The sequence below is a fragment of the Hyla sarda genome, chromosome 6 (assembly GCF_029499605.1).
Source record: "Hyla sarda isolate aHylSar1 chromosome 6, aHylSar1.hap1, whole genome shotgun sequence".
In the NCBI taxonomy this organism is placed as follows: domain Eukaryota; kingdom Metazoa; phylum Chordata; class Amphibia; order Anura; family Hylidae; genus Hyla; species Hyla sarda.
In genome coordinates this window covers 111,239,464-111,259,073 of record NC_079194.1, presented here as the reverse complement: position 1 = coordinate 111,259,073, position 19,610 = coordinate 111,239,464, and the positions used below count along the sequence as shown (strand labels likewise).

General features: G+C 42.9%; 1 protein-coding gene across 2 annotated transcripts; it reads right to left on the bottom strand.

Moving 5' to 3' along the window:
- Nucleotides 1-1,963: 1,963 nt before the first annotated feature.
- On the bottom strand, nucleotides 1,964-19,303 carry LOC130275951 (probable peptidyl-tRNA hydrolase 2). Of its 2 annotated transcripts, none has more exons than XM_056524670.1 (7): nucleotides 19,166-19,303; nucleotides 16,645-16,762; nucleotides 14,761-14,838; nucleotides 9,849-9,923; nucleotides 7,762-7,859; nucleotides 2,830-2,944; nucleotides 1,964-2,749 (listed from the first exon to the last, which is right to left on the bottom strand). In XM_056524670.1, exons 2-7 carry the CDS (start codon nucleotides 16,756-16,758, stop codon nucleotides 2,660-2,662), a joined length of 570 nt encoding a protein of 189 aa, XP_056380645.1. In that variant the 5' UTR covers nucleotides 16,759-16,762; nucleotides 19,166-19,303; the 3' UTR covers nucleotides 1,964-2,659. The 2 variants fall into 2 exon arrangements, with proteins under 2 accessions (XP_056380645.1, XP_056380644.1); XM_056524669.1 differs by having other exon boundaries at nucleotides 19,107-19,245.
- Between the last annotated feature and the right edge of the window lie 307 nt (nucleotides 19,304-19,610).

Here is a 19,610-nt window from a genome sequence, read left to right as displayed (position 1 = left end):
CTGGCTCAGTCAGTGATTGTTGAGACAAGTCTCTGGGAAGTAGCTGCCAGAGCATTCAGCATAGGGACTGGAAGGCTTTACATGGGGACCGAGAGAGGAAAGTATGTTTTTTTTGTTTTGTTTTTTCTTATCACAATAGGAGATAATTTTTATAACCCAGAATATCCCTTTAAAGGCACATAATTGGTTCCCTGGCCATCTCCAGCCTGTTTGCGCCACCAAAGTGTTGGAAAACCCAAAACAGCCATTTTTGGCAACTTTTGTAACTGCTGCTCTGTTTGTGTGTTCACCACTCCCATTACTCTCATTGTGAGTTGCATAAGACAGCTGAACATCGCTGGCAGTTGCGACCACACACAGGCTGGAGATGGCTAGGGAGCCATTTTTAGTTTGTTCATGGGCAAACCCCTTTAAAATCAAGGGCTTGTTGGTAACGTCACACATTTAATGGTTAAGGTGAAACCTTCACTTCCAGTGATCTGGATGCTGTAGGCACAATTCACTAATGCTGCAAATCTTTTTAGTGCAGCATGAAAAGCAATGTTTGTATGAGCATCTATAGAAATTCTATTATATAGTCCTCAGAAATAATCACAACCACCAATGAAATAAAAATCAGTTTTTACTCAATTTTAACAATACCCAGAAAGACATAAAATCAGTTTTGCTTTACAAAATTCTAAATATGGGATATTCTATGTGAGGATCATGTAATATGTACAGCCAGTGTTTTAACCTCACTATAGATGACAGTACTACTAAATTATAAAAGCAGCGTACCCCAACCAGTGGCTGTCAGGGCCCCGGAATGGTCACTTGGCTGGTGGCAGCTCAAAGTCATATTGTGCTTTAGTGACACCAGTGTTGTCATTGTGTTACTTACACTTAGCACTAGCATCACCAAGGTAAGAGGCTTATCACTAGGTCATAACGTTATTGATTTAGTCTCTTAATACCTAGCTTGGCTCAATATCACCTGTACATGCAGCTTGTGAGCTATAAAAGATCAGGATTGCTGAGAACACACCGGTAAACACAGTATAGCAGTACTGCAGTAAAAGCCATATGCAGAAACATACATCTTGGATCCCCCTAGTGGCTGCCAAGAGTTGTACAGGGGCTTGCTATCCCATAAAGCAGCATTACCACATCTTCTGCATCACAGACCTATCTATTCAGATGGCCAATTAATTACATCAGTGTTTTCCAACCAGTGTGTCTCCAGCTGTTTGTGAAACTACAACTCCCAGCATGCTTGGACAGCCAAAGGCTGTCCCGGCATGCTGGGAGTTGTAGTTTTGCAACAGTTTCGAAACACTGAATTAAAGGGGTACTCCAGGGAGGCATTAAAAATAAAATAAAAGGGGGCTCCAAAACTACCACACTACCTGGATATGTTCCCTGTAAATGATTCTGCCTAATATGCATGGCTCCTGTGGTCTTCTCTGGCTGCTTGATATTCTTTGCCATCCTTGTCTCCTAGATACATTTCCCAGCAATTATTGCAGTGCTTATCTGCCTTCCACCTCACTCTGAGAAAAGCCCCCACCCTCCTAAGGGAGAAGTTCAGTGTCTGATTGGCTAATGCTGCATACAACTCCCAGCACTAAAGGGAGAAGGACTCATCAGTGCAGGGCAGAAACCACGTAGTCTGTGTCTCTCAGAAAGGTGGGGGCTGCTTTCAGAGAGGGGTTTGGACAGAGACACAGAGGATGACAGTATGACGTATTTTCCTCACTCCTGCATGTAAGTAACAACTGAAAGGGGAAACTGCTCTATATAGGTAACGAATGATATCTAGACAGTTAAATAGAGTGAGAGGGAAAGGATGGGCTATGAGTTTAGTTCCCCAGAGTACCTCTTTAAATGATACCACTCACATGTACACAACACTGAAGTAACTTAATTTAACACAGATGGGGTTGAAGAACAAGGGCAATACTTAATACTTTTTAATGTCCCAAATTCCAAAAACCCTTCTTTATAATGGAAATAACCAGTTGGGATTCAAATAGCTAAACAGGGATACATGTCACAATTTCATGGCAAGAGAATCAATATTGATCCATATCACACTGTACTGGGAAATACTTTAAAGTCAATTCCACGTGTTACTAGTCTTTAAAAACAAAAACAATATCAAAACAGGAGCAAGGTGGAATATGAAGGAGTGTCTGTTTAACAACTACCCCCATTTTCAGGGTAGCTGAATTCAGTAGATTATCCCCTGTTATCAGCCATTTGCAGTGATGTAAATAGTTGACTGTAGAGTTCTTTAATAAGTGTGGCAGGAATTCAGTAACCCTTCCCCAACCACTCTTATGTCAGATGTAGGTTAGTGTCAGCGCAGATTCCTCACAGTACAGAGAATGGCACTATACATCACAAGACGACAGCAGGATAGTAAGTACATTAATGACGGGTTGGCCAGTTTTCTGGTGCTGTTTGATGCCAATGGCTCTAGGTACCTACTTCTATCACCAACATAATTTGCAATGAATGTATTGAGAGCTTGTGTCTCCTTTGCTCCTGGGTTGGTGATGTCTCTGGAGTCACACTCATGTCTGCTGTCTATTCTTCTCCCTCTGCATGTGTCCGGGATGTCTCATCAGCTGACCCTCCATCATCTGCACTTTGATGCTTTCTGCCTGTCATGCTCTCAGTTCAGCAGTTTCAGCTTGCCAGTCGCTTTATTCACCATTTCTTCTTCACCCATGATGGCAAGGACAGTATGAGACCCAGCTGCAATCTGACACAAAAGCATATAATGTTAGTTGGCTTGCAACCCTGATCTTAGACGTACCCTCTCTATGTATGGAAGGTTTTTACCTGGGTCCTGCCTGCATCCTGCACCAGGTATGTTGGTAAATCCATACTTAACGCCAAGGCTTGTAATTCCAATAGATGAGCTGTGCTGGAGCCCTGAAGAACAACCTTCTTAGCTCTTTAGAGACAAAAGAGGAAAAACTGCTTAGAAGAACAACATTTTTAAATGTAAGCTATGGCACTAACTTTAGAGATACTTTATCTGTTTTGATCATGAGCCATAAAACCTGCCTACTCATGTTCTGAGTATCTCACATTTCTGTAAATATTTTATTATAGCTAAATGAATGAGAGTCAGGTGTGGAACTTGGAGCATTAGCCTCCTGGATGAACTACAATTGGTAGGGACTTCAGACAGGACAGCTTGGGGGTGTTCATATAAAAATGAGGTATATGAACAGTCCAAAAGAAGGAACACACTCACTGACTGCACTCACACTAAGGGGTCTAGCTTTTGGACTATTTTATTATATCTTTTATGTGACAACATTAAAGAAATTACACTCCAATGTAATGTAGTAAGTGCACAGCCCATAAAGCAGTGTTTAAAGGGAACCAATCAGCACATTTTAGCACATATATAACGCTTGGCAACGTGTTGTATATGCTAAAATCATTCTCCTCACCATCCCCGGGGACGTTTGTGCCCCCAGGGTTGTTGAAGATATGAAGCTATAAATTCCCCCGCACCTCCCGGCAAGTAGTCCCCTGGGCGGGAACTTTCACTTACCAGGTCAGTTGGCTGTGGCCCTGCCCTGACTGCTTGCGTCATGGCTCTGCTCCCTAAGCAGACGGAGCAGAGTGATGACGCGAGCCGTCATTCAAACAGTCGGGGCCACGGCCGCAAGCAACGGAGCTGGTAAGTGTAAGTCCCCGCCCAGGGGACTACTTGCTGGGCAGGGATGGTGAGGATAATGACTAGCATATATAACGCATATATATGCCAAAATGTGCCGATTCCCTTTAATTTTGTGTCCCCTCAAAATTAATCACACAGACAATATCTAAACATTGGCAACAAAAGTGCCCCCAAAGTGGAAATGTCCAGATTGGGCCCACGGTGTCAATATTGGGTGTGGCCACCATTATCTTCCAGCACTGCCACTAAGCCTCCTGGGCATGGAGTTCAGAGCAACATTGAAGGCCACTATAGTCCTCTTCCACTCCTCCATGACGACATCACATTACTGGTGGATGCTAGAGACACATTACGTTTGAGGATGCCCCACAGATGCACAATAGGGTTTAGGTCTGACACAGTGGTCTTTTACACACACTTGACACTATCTGAACCAAATAAGGTTTTGTCCCATTGGACCGCAGGACATGGTTCCAGTAATTATGTCCTTAGTCTGCTTGTGTTGAGCAAATTGTTTGCAGGCTTTCTTATGCATCATCTTTAGAAAATGCTTCTTGGACAACAGCCATGTAGACCAATTTAATGCAGTGTGTGTCAAATGGTCTTAACACTGACAGGCTACCCCTTGAACCTCTGCAGCAATGCAGGCAGCACCCTAATGTCTATTTCCCAAGGACAACCTCTGAATATGAGACTGAGCATGTCCACTCAACTCCTTTAGTCGACCATAGCGAGGCCTGTTCTGGGTGAAATCTGTCCTGGGAAATCGATGTATGGTCTTGCCCATGATGCTGCAGCTCAGTTTTAGAGTCTTGGCAATCTTCATATAGCTTAGGACATCTTTATGTCGAGCAAAAATTATTTTTTTTCCAGATCCTCAGAGAGTTCTTTGCCATGAAGTGCCATGTTCAACTTCCAGTGACCAGTATTAGAAAGAGTGAGAGCGATAACACCAAATTTTAACGACACCTGCCCCCATTTACACCTGAGACCTTGTAACTCTAAAGAGTCACATGACACCACCAGAGAGGGAAAATGGCTAGTTGAGCCCAATTTAGACAGTTCCACTTTGGGGTGCGCGCTCACTTTTGCTGCCAAGGTTTAGACTGTCTGTTTTAGGAGTTATTTTGAGGGGACACAACATTAAACACTGTTATACAGGCCGTCCACTCACTACTTTACATTGTAGCAGAGGGTCATTTCTTTAGTGTTGTCACATGAAAAGATATAAAATATTTACAAAAATATGGAGGGGTGGACCCACTTATGTGAGATACTATTATATAGTGTGTGTGTGTGTGTGTGTGTGTGTGTGTGTGTCAGTACAGGCATCTTTCTTTATCACTGGCAATATTTCATTACAAGTTTATATTGAAGATTTGGGGGAGGGGAACCCAAACTGAAATCCAAATAACATTTTTCCTTCTATAGAAGTCTAAGATTTGCTGAAAAAATACATATAACACATACCCACAGCATGCTGCGATTTTGGAAAACTGCCGCTGAGCCCAAAAACTCAAATGGGTGAAAAAAAAGCCACCAAACGAATAAAAATGCCATGTGGATCTGGATTTTAACACTTCCCTATTGAACTTCAGCTTACATCAGGTCAGAATATTTTTGGCCCAAAAAAAGCCATATAGAAAATGTTTAGGATTTTTTGTTTCCCCAAAAAAGTCAAGTGAAATCCTAGCACAAGATAAGTAAAGCATTGTATGTACATAACTTCACCAGCAGAATAGGGAGTACAGTGGTGGAGTATTAAGGTAAGTTTGCACATGCATATTTTGCTGCAGATTTTCCACATCTGATTTGGCTACCTGTTGACTTCAAATCGGTAGCAAAATCAGCTGCAGAAAATCTGGAGCAAAATATGCATGTGTAAATGTACTCCAACATGGGATGTAAGTTAGGATCAGCACAGCTACTGTTAATTTTATAACTGTGAAATAGTGTCCAAAAGTAGGTTTACCCTTTAAAGCTGTCAGATTTGGGGAAAGCGAATGTGTCAGACTGCTGCGAACCCCACCCCCCTGCAATCTCCTGCCGGTCTCTCTGCATAAATGAAGTTTCTCAAACACGGCACAAAGCGGTGGTAAACATGCCCCTCCATGCATCTCTATGTAAGAGCTGGCTCTTCCATAGAGATTGTTATAATCCTCCCATTTCACTGCCCCCCATCATGATAAACCTCCCGCCTTTTATTTTTATTATTTGTTAGTTTTCTACCTTGATATTGCTCTGTATTTTCTGCTCAGTCAGATTCAGACTGGGAAAGGGTGTTCCCCAGCAGGCGTGAGATCATCTGAAGCCATACAGGGGAGAACTTCCTCCCTCACTCTGCTACACACAGCCCAGTGCAGTTCAGTGTGTGAAGTGAACTCTGGATAAGGCAGCACACACACCCCTCAACATTTCCTGAGTTTAGACTTCTGTGCAAAAGATGGGGGGAAATGTGCTCTGGACAAGTAGGGAGACACCTGGCAGCTTTTTTTAAACACAAATAAAACTTAGAAAATGTTTTTTTGTTTTGTTTTTTTACACAAAGTACATTAGAAAGATTTTTTTTGTTTACCATAAGGAGTGCAATAGGAAAAATTAGTTTTTAAGATAGGGCCCATTTAACTATCCAAAGGAGCAGGGAATTCTTGTCAATGCATGTCATTATATGGGCCAAGTCATTACTGAGTAGAAAAAAGATGATCCAGCATTTGAAGAATAGCAGCTTTATTGTAAATCCTCAGGGTAAAAACATACAATCAGTAACTCGTCATGTACATGTTGACGCGTTTCGAGCACATGCGCTCAATACTACCAGGAAATTACATTACTAATACTAGCTTTAGAAATCGCTCCTGTGCGTCTTTACATTTTATTCAAACACATAACAGACACCTAGATTGTATTGCAGTATTTGCTATTGAAAGAGTTAATCTGCACGCCCGAGGTGGAGACATGCAGCGTTCCATCATGGATCAAAAGACTTACTGGCAGTTCACACTGGACTCCAGAAAGCCGAACGGATTGAATTTACACAGGGAGTTTCTATTTCACTACTAACATTGCACAATTCCATTTTGGTTTTAGGCTCCCGTTCATACTCAGGGACACATTATGGAGATTGCCAACAGCTGTAAGCATTATTTTTTTAAAGAATTTATATAATGATGCATTCATGCATTTTTTTTTTTATTATGCCGCTGCTGTGAATGTTTCAGGTGTAGATTAGTGATTACATTGTTTCTAAATGTCTGTTTTTTGTACAGCCTTCCCCCATCTAGGGCTACAATTCTCCAATTAAATCTGTGTATGTAAGCATTTTTAACAGAGATGTCTGCTAGTCTTTGTATCTTTTGACAGAGCGCATGCACTCGAAATGCGTCAAGTTGGCATTTATTGAAGTTGATGTAAGATTTTATCTGAAAACTTTCAATAAAGCAGTTTGTTCTTTTGAACTGCTGGATCATCTTCTGTTCCATATTGTGACACCTGAGCCTGAGTGCTGGATCCGCGCAGAGAACACAGGGGAGGTGTGCTGGACTTTATTTTATACTATTGTATGTTTTTACCTTGAGGATTTACAATAAAGCTGGTATTCTTCAAGTGCTGGATCATCTTTTTTCTACTTATTGATCGGACATTGGAGCCAGAGTATGGATCAGTGCATGGGTTAACAGGGGAGGTGAGCTGGACTTCCTTTATAATTTTCCAAGTCATTACTACCTGGAATTTTTTGTGGGATGAATTCACATGTGGCAGATTTATTGCAGAAAAGTCTGTGGCTGTTTATCTGGATGGGGTTTTCATAAATCTCAGTGGTTGTTCAGAAACAGCCCTATTAAGCTGAACAGAACAAATTTCAGCAAAAATCTACTGTGTGCTGTGCTCAGAGCGCCCCCTGTGCTTTCTCCCATCTAGGTCCACATAGCTAATAAAAGCGGCAACTTTTAACAGAGCTTTATCAACAGGTGCAGGCACTTTATATGCTTACATATAAAATCCCATTTATATTTAATACACATTTCAGAAATAATGTCCTTTGGTATGATGGGTAAGTGAGCACCATTTAGACTTACCCGTACTCATCCCATTTATTAACCATCTCCTTGGTCTTGGCGTCCTTAATCGAGAGCTGATATAAGCCGACTGCTCCATGTCCCACCTGTGCAGCAATCTGAGAAGAGAAGATTTGTGTCTGGGTTATTGGCCTTGGTGCCACATGTTTTATTAAGGCTACACAGTATAGGACAACTTCCGTAAGCCTAGGAGTTTAGATTTCAAAGTAGCTACCAAAGTGGAGTTACAGATGTTTCCAAAAAAACATTAGCAACCAATAAAGAGGACCAGCTGAATCTGTACATTGTGTTGATGCATAGAAATTATTCTGTTGAAAGACAAAATCTTTATCCCGGCTACACCCAGTGATAACAGCTAATGGTGGGGGCTCAGCAAAAAGGTTCCTCCTACAACCAGGAAACCTTTCAAATGGAAAGTGGTGGTTTATATAAGGGCATTACCATAAAATTCACTATGTTTACATAACATCTTTTTTGTGCAGGATATGACATCAGAATAACCCCTTAACGACAATGGACGTAAATGTAGTTCATGGTGCTGTGGTACTTAACGCACCATGACGTACATTTATGCGCCGCTATGACCGCGAGCACCGGACAGGTGCTCGTGTCATGCGCGGCAGGTCCCGGCTGCTATCAGCAGCCAGGGACCCGCCGGTAATGGCGGACATCCACAATCGTACGGATGTTCCCCATTAACCCCTCAGATGCCGTCATCAATACAGATCAAGGCATCTGCGGCAGTGCGGTACTTTGAATGGATGATCGGAACGCTCGCAGCGCTGCCGCGGGGATCCGATCATCCAGCATGACAGCCGGAGGTCCCCTCACCTGGCTCTGGCGGTCTCCTGCTCTGGTCTGAGATCGAGCAGACCAGAGCAGAAGATCACCAATAATACTAATCAGTGCTATGTCCTATACATAGCACAGAACAGTATTATCAATCAAATGATTGCTATAAATAAAGTGTAATTACAGTGTAAAGTAAAAAAATGTAAAATAAAAAAAGTTAAATTGAAAAATCCCCTCCCCCAATAAAAAAAGTAAAATTACCCTAAAAAAAAGCGTTAAAAAAATTATTAATACACATATTTGGTATCGCCGCGTGCATAAAAGTCTGAACTATTAAAATATATTAATTATCCCGTACGGTGAATGGCGTAAACGCAAACAAAATTTAAAAAAAGGCCAAAATTGCTGCTTTTTGGTCACATTTTATTAAAAAAAAAAAAAAAAAAAAATTTATAAAAAGTAAAACCTAAGCATAAGTAATACCGATAAAAACTACAGATCAGTGCATAAAATGAGCCCTCATACCGCCCCATATACGGAAAAATTAGATAGTTATAGGTGTCAAAATAGGGCAATTTCAAACATACTAATTGTTAAAATGGTTTGAGATTTTTTTAATCGGTACAATTATAGAAAAGCATATAACATGGGTATCATTTTAATTGTATTGACTAGAGATGAGCGAACTTACAGTAAATTTGATTCGTCACGAACTTCTCGGCTGGGCAGTTGATGACTTATCCTGCATAAATTAGTTCAGCCTTCCGGTGCTCCGGTGGGCTGGAAAAGGTGGATACATTCCTAGGAAAGAGTCTCCTAGGACTGTATCCACCTTTTCCAGCCCACCGGAAGGCTGAACTAATTTATGCAGGAAAAGTCATCAACTGCCGAGCCGAGAAGTTCGTGACGAATCGAATTTACTGTAAGTTCGCTCATCTCTAGTATTGACCCACAGAATAAAGAAAACATGAAATTTTTACCGGAAAGTGTACTGCGGGAAGACAAAACCTTCCAAAATTTGCAGTTTTCTTTTCAATTTTCCCTCATAAATAATATTTGTTTGGTTGCGCCTTACATTTTATGGTAAAATAAGTGATGGAAATATAAGAGAGTTATGATTTTTAGATGGCGAGGAGGAAAAAAGGAAAATGCTAAAATAAAATCAGTCTGGTCCTTAAGGCCAAAATGGGCCTGGTCCTTAAGGGGTTAAAATTTACATTATTTGGTATTGGTTTATGATCTACTAAAAAATCCCGACTAACACATTTCCCATCTCTCTGGTAATGAATTCTTACCTTCCCTACACCCATAGACAGCTCCATGTTCACCACAAACACCATCTTGTAATAAGTGTCATCATCATCTGTGTCCTGTTAAAAAAAATAAAAATAAATCACAACTGTGGTAACACATGTAAGGATTTTTTTTATCACGTTAATGAAAAGGATGTGATTTGGGATTACACAGATCCTACGGAGCGTTCCTGAATCTGCATGACATTGCAAGGTGGTTCAGCACTATGCCCTACATGACCACATACCTTTCTATTACAGAGTATATTTCCTAAGACTTGATCTACATATGCTAACATGTGGCCATTTTGCCAGGGTGTCAATCTGTGCATGCTCACCCCTGTGCTTGTAGGATAGCCCATGTGTGGGATAGTATAGGGAACCCAAGAGGAATTGCCTTGCTGCCGGAGGATTTATTTCATGGCAACAGCAATAGTTGTAAAACTTGGGATTACAGTGACTCGGTCTTGTGACATGTATTTCTTTCATTAATAGCTTCAATGGCTGACAGTGGAAATAGGGGAGTAGTGCGTCTCCATGATGAGATACTGAAATTGATGTATGGAGTTTTACAAGACAGGCAATGGTCCTTGGATAAAGAATATGCAGTAGCTCATATCCAGAAGGAAAAGAACTTGCTTTACAGTGCCACCTACTGGAGGTAGCTTCTAGTACACCGCCTTGATCCCATGATATGATGATTTTTGGTTGTGTGGCCAGAAATCTGTGTAGCCCCAACTTAAAGAGCCTTAAAACAGGAATGGGGGTTATAAGCCAAGTTACAGTCTCCTCCAGAAAGATTGAGAAAGCCGTTTACATCAGGGTTATTGCCCCTTGTCAGTACAGAGCAGGGTGCTGGCTGGATAATGAAAGGCATTTAACCCCTTAAGGACCCAGCCATTTTACACCTCAGGACCCGGCCATTTTTTGAACATCTGACCACTGTCACTTTAAACATTAATAACTCTGGAATACTTTTAGTTATTCTGATTCAGAGATTGTTTTTTCGTGACATATTCTACTTCAACATAGTGGTTAAATTTTGTGGTAACTTGCATCCTTTCTTGGTGAAAAATCCCAAAGTTTAATGAAAAAATTGAAAATTTAGCAATTTTCGAACTTTGAAGCTCTCTGCTTGTAAGGAAAATGGATTTTCAAAATAATTTTTTTATTCACATATACAATATGTCCACTTTATGTTTGCATCATAAAATTTATGAGTTTTTACTTTTGGAAGACACCAGAGGGCTTCAAAGTTCAGCAGCAATTTTCCAATTTTCCTCAAAATTTTCAAACTCAATATTTTTCAGGGACCAGTGGTTTGAAGTGGATTTGAAGGGTCTTCATATTAGAAATACCCCACAAATGACCCCATTATAAGAACTGCACCCCCCAAAGTATTCAAAATGACAGTCAGCATTTTAACCCTTTAGGTGTTTCACAGGAATAGCAGCAAAGTGAAGGAGAAAATTCACAATCTTAATTTTTTACACTCGCATGTTCTTGTAGACCCAATTTTTGCATTTTTACAAGGGGTAAAAGGAGAAAATGTATACCTATGTTTGTAGCCCAATTTCTCTCGAGTAAGCACATACCTCATATGTCTATGTAAAGTGTTCGGCGGGCGCAGTAGAGGGCTCAGAAGTGAAAGAGCGACAAGGGGATTTTGGAGAGTACGTTTTTCTGAAATGGTTTTTGGGGGGCATGTTGCATTTAGGAAGCCCTTATGGTGCCAGAACAGCAAAAAAAAAACAAAAAAACACATGGCATACCATTTTGGAAACTAGACCCCTTGAGGAACGTAACAAGGAATAAAGGGAGCCTTAATACCCCACAGGTGTTTCACGACTTTTGCATAAGTAAATTTTTTTTTATTTTTTTCACAAAAATGTGTGTTTCCCCCCCGAATGTCACATTTTTGCAAGGGCTAATGGCAGACCATTTTGGAAACTAGACCCCTTGAGGAACGTAACAAGGGGTACAGTGAGCATTTACCCCCCACTGGTGTCTGTCAGATCTTTGGAACAGTGGGCTGTACAAAATTTTTAATTTGCGCAGCCCACTGTTCCAAAGATCTGTCAGACACTTGTGGGTTGTAAATTCTCACTGCACCCCTCATTACATTCCGTGAGGGGTGTAGTTTCCGAAATGGGGTCACATGTGGGGTTTTGTTTTTTTTGCGTTTGTCAAAACCGCTGTAACAATCAGCCACCCCTGTGCAAATCACCTCAAATGAACATGGTGCACTCTCCCTTCTGGGCCTTGTTGTGCGCCCCCAGAGCACTTTGCGCCCACATATGGGGTATCTCCGTACTCAGGAGAAATTGCATTACAAATTTTGGGGGGCTTTTTTCCCTTTTACCTCTTGTGAAAATGAAAAGTATAGGGCAACACCAGCATGTTAGTGTAAAAAAATAATTTTTTTTTACACTAACATGCTGGTGTAGACCCCAACTTCACCTTTTCATAAGGGGTTAAAGGAGAAAACGCCCCCAAAATTTGTCCCGAGTATGGAAATACCCCATATGTGGCCCTAAACTGTTGCCTTAAAATACAACAGGGCTCCAAAGTGAGAGCGCCATGCGCATTTAAGGCCTAAATTAGGGATTTGCATAGGGGTGGACATAGAGGTATTCTAAACCAGTGATTCCCAAACAGGGTGCCTCCAGCTGTTGCAAAACTCCCAGCATGCCTGGACAGTCAACGGCTGTCCGGCAATACTGGGAGTTGTTGTTTTGCAACAGCTGGAGGCTCCATTTTGGAAAGAGTGGCGTACCAGGCGTTTTTCATTTTTATTGGGGAGGGAGGGGGGCTGTGTAGGGGTATGTGTATATGTAGTGTTTTTTACTTTTTATTTTATTTTGTGTTAGTGTAGTGTAGTGTTTTTAGGGTACAGTCACATGGGCGGGGGATTACAGCAAGTTTCCCGCTGCGAGTTTGAGCTAGCGCGCAAAATTTGCTGCATCGCAAACTTGCATCCTGATACTCACTGTAAGCCCCTGCCCATGTGAATGTACCCTGTACATTCACAACCCGTGTGCCTCCAGCTGTTGCAAAACTACAACTTCCAGCATGCACGGTCTATCAGTGAATGCTGGTAGTTATAGTTTTGCAACAGCTGGAGGCACACGGGTTGGGAAACACTGGTTGGGAAACATTGTCTATTTCCTAACTCAGTGTGCCTCCAGTTGTTGCAAAACCACAACTCCCAGCATGCTCAGACGGCCGAAGGGCATATTGGGAGTAGTAGTTACGCAACAGCTGGAGGAGAACAGTTTGGGGACCACTGTGTAGTGGTGTCCAAGTTGTAGCCCTCCAGATGTTGCAAAACTACAACTCCAAGCATTCTCAGGCATGCTGGAAGTAGTAGTTTGGCAACATCTTTAGAGCCAGATGTTGCCGAACTACAACTCCCAGCATGCCTGGGCAGTCTGAGCATGCTTGGAGTTGTAGTTTTGCAACATCTGGAGGACTACAGTTTGCAGACCACTAATACAGTGGTTCCCAATCTGTGCCCTTCCAGATGTTGCAAAACTACAACTCCCAATATGCCTGGACAGTAAGGGCATGCTGAGGATGTGTAGTTTTGCAACATCTGGAAGGGCACAGTGGTCCCAAAACTGTGGACCTCCAGATTTTGCAAAACTGCAACTCCCAGCATGCCCGGACGCCAAGGGCTGTCTGGGCATGCTGGGAGTTGTAGTATAAGGGGACCAGATGGAGCAGTCCAGATTGCTTTACGGCGGTCTGGACTGCTGCAAAGGTCCCGCGCCGCCAAAGATCCACTCACCTGTCGCCACCACCACCAGGATCCGGGTCTTCAGGGACGAGGTAAGTACCGGGGCAGGTCCCCAGCACTCCCCCGTCGCGTCCTCCAGTCTTCCTCCCGTTCTCTCCGGACTTCCAGGGGCCGAGCAGGGCGGGAGGAAGTAACTGCCCCCCCCCCCCCCCTGCGATTGGTCGGTTAGTTCGAACCGAGGAATCGCAGGGGATAGAAGGAGGTGGCAGGCTTGCCACCTCGCTCCTATACTTCAGCATGGTCCTGGCTGTTTGACAACCGGGATCATGCAAAATTACCGGGCGGTTGGGTCCCAGTGACCCGATCAGCCCGGTATCGCGCAGATCGCTGTTGTGATTTCAGCAGCGATTTGTGGCGATCACCGACATGGGGGGCCGACATGGCCCCCCTTGGCGATTGCCCTGGATGCCTGCTGAAGGATTTCAGCAGGCATCCGGTTCCGATCTCTGCCCGGCAGGGACCGAAATATACCATGACGTACATGTAGGTCATGGGTCCTTAAGTACCGGAGTCCCATTAAGTACATGTACGTCATGGGTCCTGAACGGGTTAACATGGGACTTTTGCAGTTATGTTACATTCGCTGGAATATGGGTGTAAAAAAAACAAAACTACTGATGTGAAGTGTACAAAAAAATGAAAAATAAGTAAAAAATAAAATAAAAAAAAAGCGCATGCATTTTTTCAATTCAACCCATTAACTTAATTAAAGGAGGAAATGTGATGCTGCAGCTCTGCATCACCTCCTTGACTGTCAAACTACGGTTAAAAAACAATATTAACTGAATATACATAAGTGTAAGTGACTTATTCACAGGTCTCCGCTTCAGTCCCATGCACAACCTCGACTGTGTCAGTACTGCTATGCTCCTGTAGTCCATTCAGAGATCAGACAGTAACCCAGTGTTTTCCAACCAGGGTGCCTCCAGCTGTTGCAAAACTACAACGCCCAGCATGCCCGGACAGCCAGCAGCTGTCCAGGCATGCAGGGAGTTGTAGTTTTGCAACAGCTGGAGGCACCATGGTTGGAAAACACTTCAGTAACTAAAGACACACTGATGGCCTGTCAATATGAAGACCTTACACAGTTTCCATCTTGATTTAAAGGCACCTTACCGGATTCTGGTTTTCTAAGCTGTCAAAGTAAAATATCGCAGCTTCTTCGGCAGATACATTCCCAGTAAGAACAAGTGCCTGCATGATCAAAGGAAAGAATACATGATAAGATACATTTTTTAACAGTTCAAGATATTCCCTTATATTTAATAGATATAATCCTTATCTATATATATAAAACTCAATGTGTGTATATGTGTATAGGGAGGTAGGAGGTCCGGATAGGAGGTTGGGATAGGAGGACAGGATATGGGGTTGGGATATGACAACAATATATGAGAACAGGATATGAAGTCAAAAGCCTCCTCTGTTGATTTTCCTCCACAACAAGGATTAGGAAGGAAAAACCGGGCAACGCCGGGTACTCAGCTAGTTAAATATAAGTACTGTTTCTTGTGTAAAATGTTTCCAAGGCTCGGTTCACACTGCGCTTTTGTTTCTGTATAACGTATACGTTAATGGATGCTACTATATGCCATACAGTAGAATCTGTTTTCCATTGACGGATATTATAATAAAAAAAATAAAAAAATGACAATGAACTGAGATTTTCTAAACAAATAAGGGAGCAGGGAAATAAATAAAAAGGTTTAGCACACATACATTAACCCCTTCCATAAGAAAAGTTAAAATAACCCCCTTTTCCCATATAAAAATAAACCTTTTTGGTATCGCTGCATATAAAATTGTCCTAACTATTAAAACATTAATCCAGTACTAGGGATGATCCGAAATTTCGGCCGCCGATCATATATTTTCGGCTGATTGAATTCCGGGCCGAAAATTTCGGGAGCGTGGCCTAACCCCTAAATGACACAGGGCGCACAAGGACGTGCCTGTATGCCCCGAGTCCTGCTGCGGATATGACACGAGTGCAGGAGCTACACTCGCATCATAGACTGCAGGTCCTGGCTGCTTTCAGCAGCCAGGGACCCACTGGTAATGCCGGACATCAGGGATTGCGCTGATGTCCGGCATTAACCCCTCAAAATGCTGTGATCATTATTGATCACTGCATATGTGGTGATCAAAAAGTCTAATACCAAAATTCGTGTAATGAAAGGAAAAAAAAAAAATTTTATAATATATATATATATATATATATATATATATATATAAATCTTACAAATTAGTTATTGTTGTAATCATGCCAACCTAAATTATCAACAAAATACGTCAGTTTCACCACAAGGTTTTTATTTTTCCTAACAAAAAACTAGCCCTCATTTGGGTGTGTAGATGAGAACCTTTATAGGACGCATTAAGGCTCATTCACACTGAGGAATCTCTGCCCAAAGACATTCCAGTCAGAGATTCCATCTGGACAAGGTGCCAGATGAGCGCTGGCTAGGACCACTCAAAAATGCGCCGTCTCTATAGACGGCAATACATTTTAAAGCAGATTCTCCCAAAAGAATGAACATGTTCATTCTTTCGGCGGAGTCTGGGGTCCGGAATTTGTATAGTGTGAATAGTGCAGCAAAATTCTATTGAGAACATCGGGAGGCTGCTGCACCATGTTTTCTAGAAAGCAGAAATCTAGAAGCAGAATTTTGCTTGGAAAATCTGTACTGTGAATGGGCCCTTAGGGTCTATTCACACAGCAGAATTATCGCCTCAAATGAAAGCCCATAGACTTATATAGGATTCCGCACTCCCTATCACACTGCGGAATTCCGCAAGCGGAAATTCCTAAGTGTGAATGGGAGTGCAAAATCCCATAAAAGTCTATAGGCTTTAATTTGAGGTGGAATTCCACAAGCGGAAATTCTGCCATGTGAATAGACCCTTAGAAAGAAAGACACTGAAAATGACCAGACACTTTATACAATAATCCTCTGATTATACTGTGTGCCATCCTTTCTCCAGAAGACAACGTTTTACCTTCTTCGCCTCCTCTTCGGGAATATCAAGGTCCTTGAGCTGCTGTAGATACTGTGGGTTCACCTCTGCAGCTTCGTGGGCTACATCAGCTGCTTTCTGCTCACACGTGTCCATTATACTAGAAGGAAAGAGGACTCCTTTATTACCCATATAATGCTCAGCATTCACATCAAATCATACAACGTGCAGCTATATCACACACATTACCACAATAGGAATCTAAAGGGCTTTTCCACTTAGCCTTCTGATTACCCTGCAGCGCCCCCATAGGAAAAATGAGGAATTACATGATGCCTATTAAAATGAATAAGCTGTGAAATACAGAATGGGTGACCATTGCTCCTTTAAAAGAGTAGTCCAGTCCAGGATAAGTTTCAGATCGCGGGGGTCTGACTGCTGGGGCCCCCCTGTGATCTCCTGTATGGGGCCCCGGCTCTACCATAGAGTTGTATTGAGGGGGCATGTCAGCCGTCACTTCGTGCGGTGGTCAACACGCCCCCTTCCCACGAGCTGCCGGGGCCCCGTACAGGAGATCGTGTGATGCTCCACCTCTGAAATGACAAATGACTAGCACCCTGTAGGGAGGGCCTAAATGCCTCAACAGAAGACACATTCTACGTGCATGGTCACCATGGTGACTGAGAATTTCATCCTGGCCCCGACGTTTTTGTTAGCTCTGTGACCTGAGTGTGCGCTCAGCTGCACAAAATATATGGAAAGTTGGGTTGACAGCTCGCACTCTTGCCCCTCTTAACATGGACGACTTTACCTGCCCTCCATTCCTCTTGCATCATGGGTTTCAACCAAACAGCACATATGTTGCACGTTATGGCCAAAAGCCTCTGGCAATGAGAATGATTAGTACTGCCATGATTAGTACTGCAGGGGGTGGAAGCAACTAAGGAGGACATCAGTTCTTAGATTAAAGGGGGTACTCCACCACTAAACATCCCCTACTCAAAAGGATAGCGGATAAGATGTCTGATCGTGGGGACGTCACGACCACGGCCGCCCAAACACGTCATTCTGAACGCGCACCCTGACCCTCTCTGGTTTTTCCTGCATATGTGACCTTGGGCTGTTACTGTAAAGGGGTAATCTGCTTCCAGACTCACTATCACACACACCTATCCCACTAGGCCCTAAATTAGTTATGTACACCCCAAAACCAGTCCACACACACACACACAAAATGCTGCCACCACCCAGGCAGACAGGACATCACATATGCCACACACTATCTGCATTCTAGCCCTTCTGCCCAGGGCTGTTCCCCCACAAAGAGAGGAGCCAGAGGATACTGGGTAAGGGTGCGTTTACACTGAGGAATTCCCGAGGAATAATTTCGGTCAGGAAATTGTTGCCCTCTCCATCAAGCGGAATTTCCATGCGGAAGTGAAGAGGAATGAAGGAGGAGGCTATTTAATCTACTTTTCTGAATTCCGCTAGAAAACGATCTCGGGCAGAAATTATTTTTGAGAAAATACAAAAAACAACCAGCTCACCGCCTTGGAGATCTCATATCAGCTGGAGGATCAGGGAAAGTCTGAGAGCAGGTAGCGGCAATCCAAGCCGCATCTTGGCGTGAATAACATCAAATGACGACAAGGTGCAGATGCTCCAGCTCCCAAATAGAAATAATGTTAAAAGTCCAAAAATGTAATGAATCCATACTAAAATGAGGAAACAAAAAAATCCATGTGAAGTTAAAAACAAAGCAGAAACGCATGTGGTTTTTAACTTCACATGGATTTGTTTCCTCATTTTAATATGGATTAATTACATTTTTGGACTTTTAACATTATTTCTATTTGGGAGCTGGAGCATCTGCACCTTTTCTTCTTCTTCCCAGCGGCCGGACCCCTGCAATCAGTCATCTTACCCCCTATCTTTTGTGCTCTGTTCCATTTAGCTTTTCGTTTACGCCAAATGGGTTGGAACACAATGGACACCGCCGGGTCCCACTGACTTTGAACGTCCAATCGGGGTAAAATGACATCTGATTAGGAACAACATATTCCCAATGTTAGGGAGAAGTCAAGGTATACATAACGAAAAGAGACATATGGGAAATTGCTACTATAGAGCGGCACTGAAGCATGATGGGAGTTGTGGTTCTGCAACAGCTGGAGTGGCAAACGGTGAAGAAAGCTATTAAGGCAGTGTTTCCCAACCAGGGTGCCTCCAGCTGTTGCAAAACTACAACTCTCAGCATGCCCGGACAGCCATAGGCTGTCCGGGCATGCTGGGAGTTGTAGTTTTGCAACAGCTGGAGGCACCCTGGTTGGGAAACACTGTATTAAGTGCTCTGCATGACGTAGGCAGCCCCGTTACCTAGGCAACTACATGGCAGTGATAGTTACTAAGGCCATGACATCACTGCAGGCGCCATTACACTGAAGGATCAATACTAACCTATACAAAATCCACCATTCTATACCCAACCCTGCACATATACATACACAATACGAGTGCCAGCAGCCGTCATCTTCATGCACCCTCCCCATCACCAGGCTCTCACCTTCCGAGTCCTCCCGCCGCTGGTGCCCACTCTCCTCACTCTACACAGCGACAGACAACAACGGTCCCGTGGTCGGAAACGCTAAAGGAAGCGGACGACCATAGAGTTCCTCCTCTGTATGTGAACGCGCGCCCTCTGGTGGCCGGCGGTGAGAAGTGTAGAAATCCAAGCTTGTCAATCGTGACCTCTAGGGGGCAGAGCGTGGCGTAGTCAGAGGTACGGTAATTTTATATTTGTTATAATATTGTCATTTGATATAGGTGTAGTATTATTAAAAAGGGGAGGAGTCAATTGTAAATGTAAATATTTTAGTAGACCATGAAGCAAAGTAAACTGGTAAAATCATATGTGTATTAAATACATATATGTCAGTGTTACCCAAACAGGGCGTCTCCAGCTGTTGCAAAACTATAACTCCTGGCATGCCGGAAGTTATAGTTTTGCA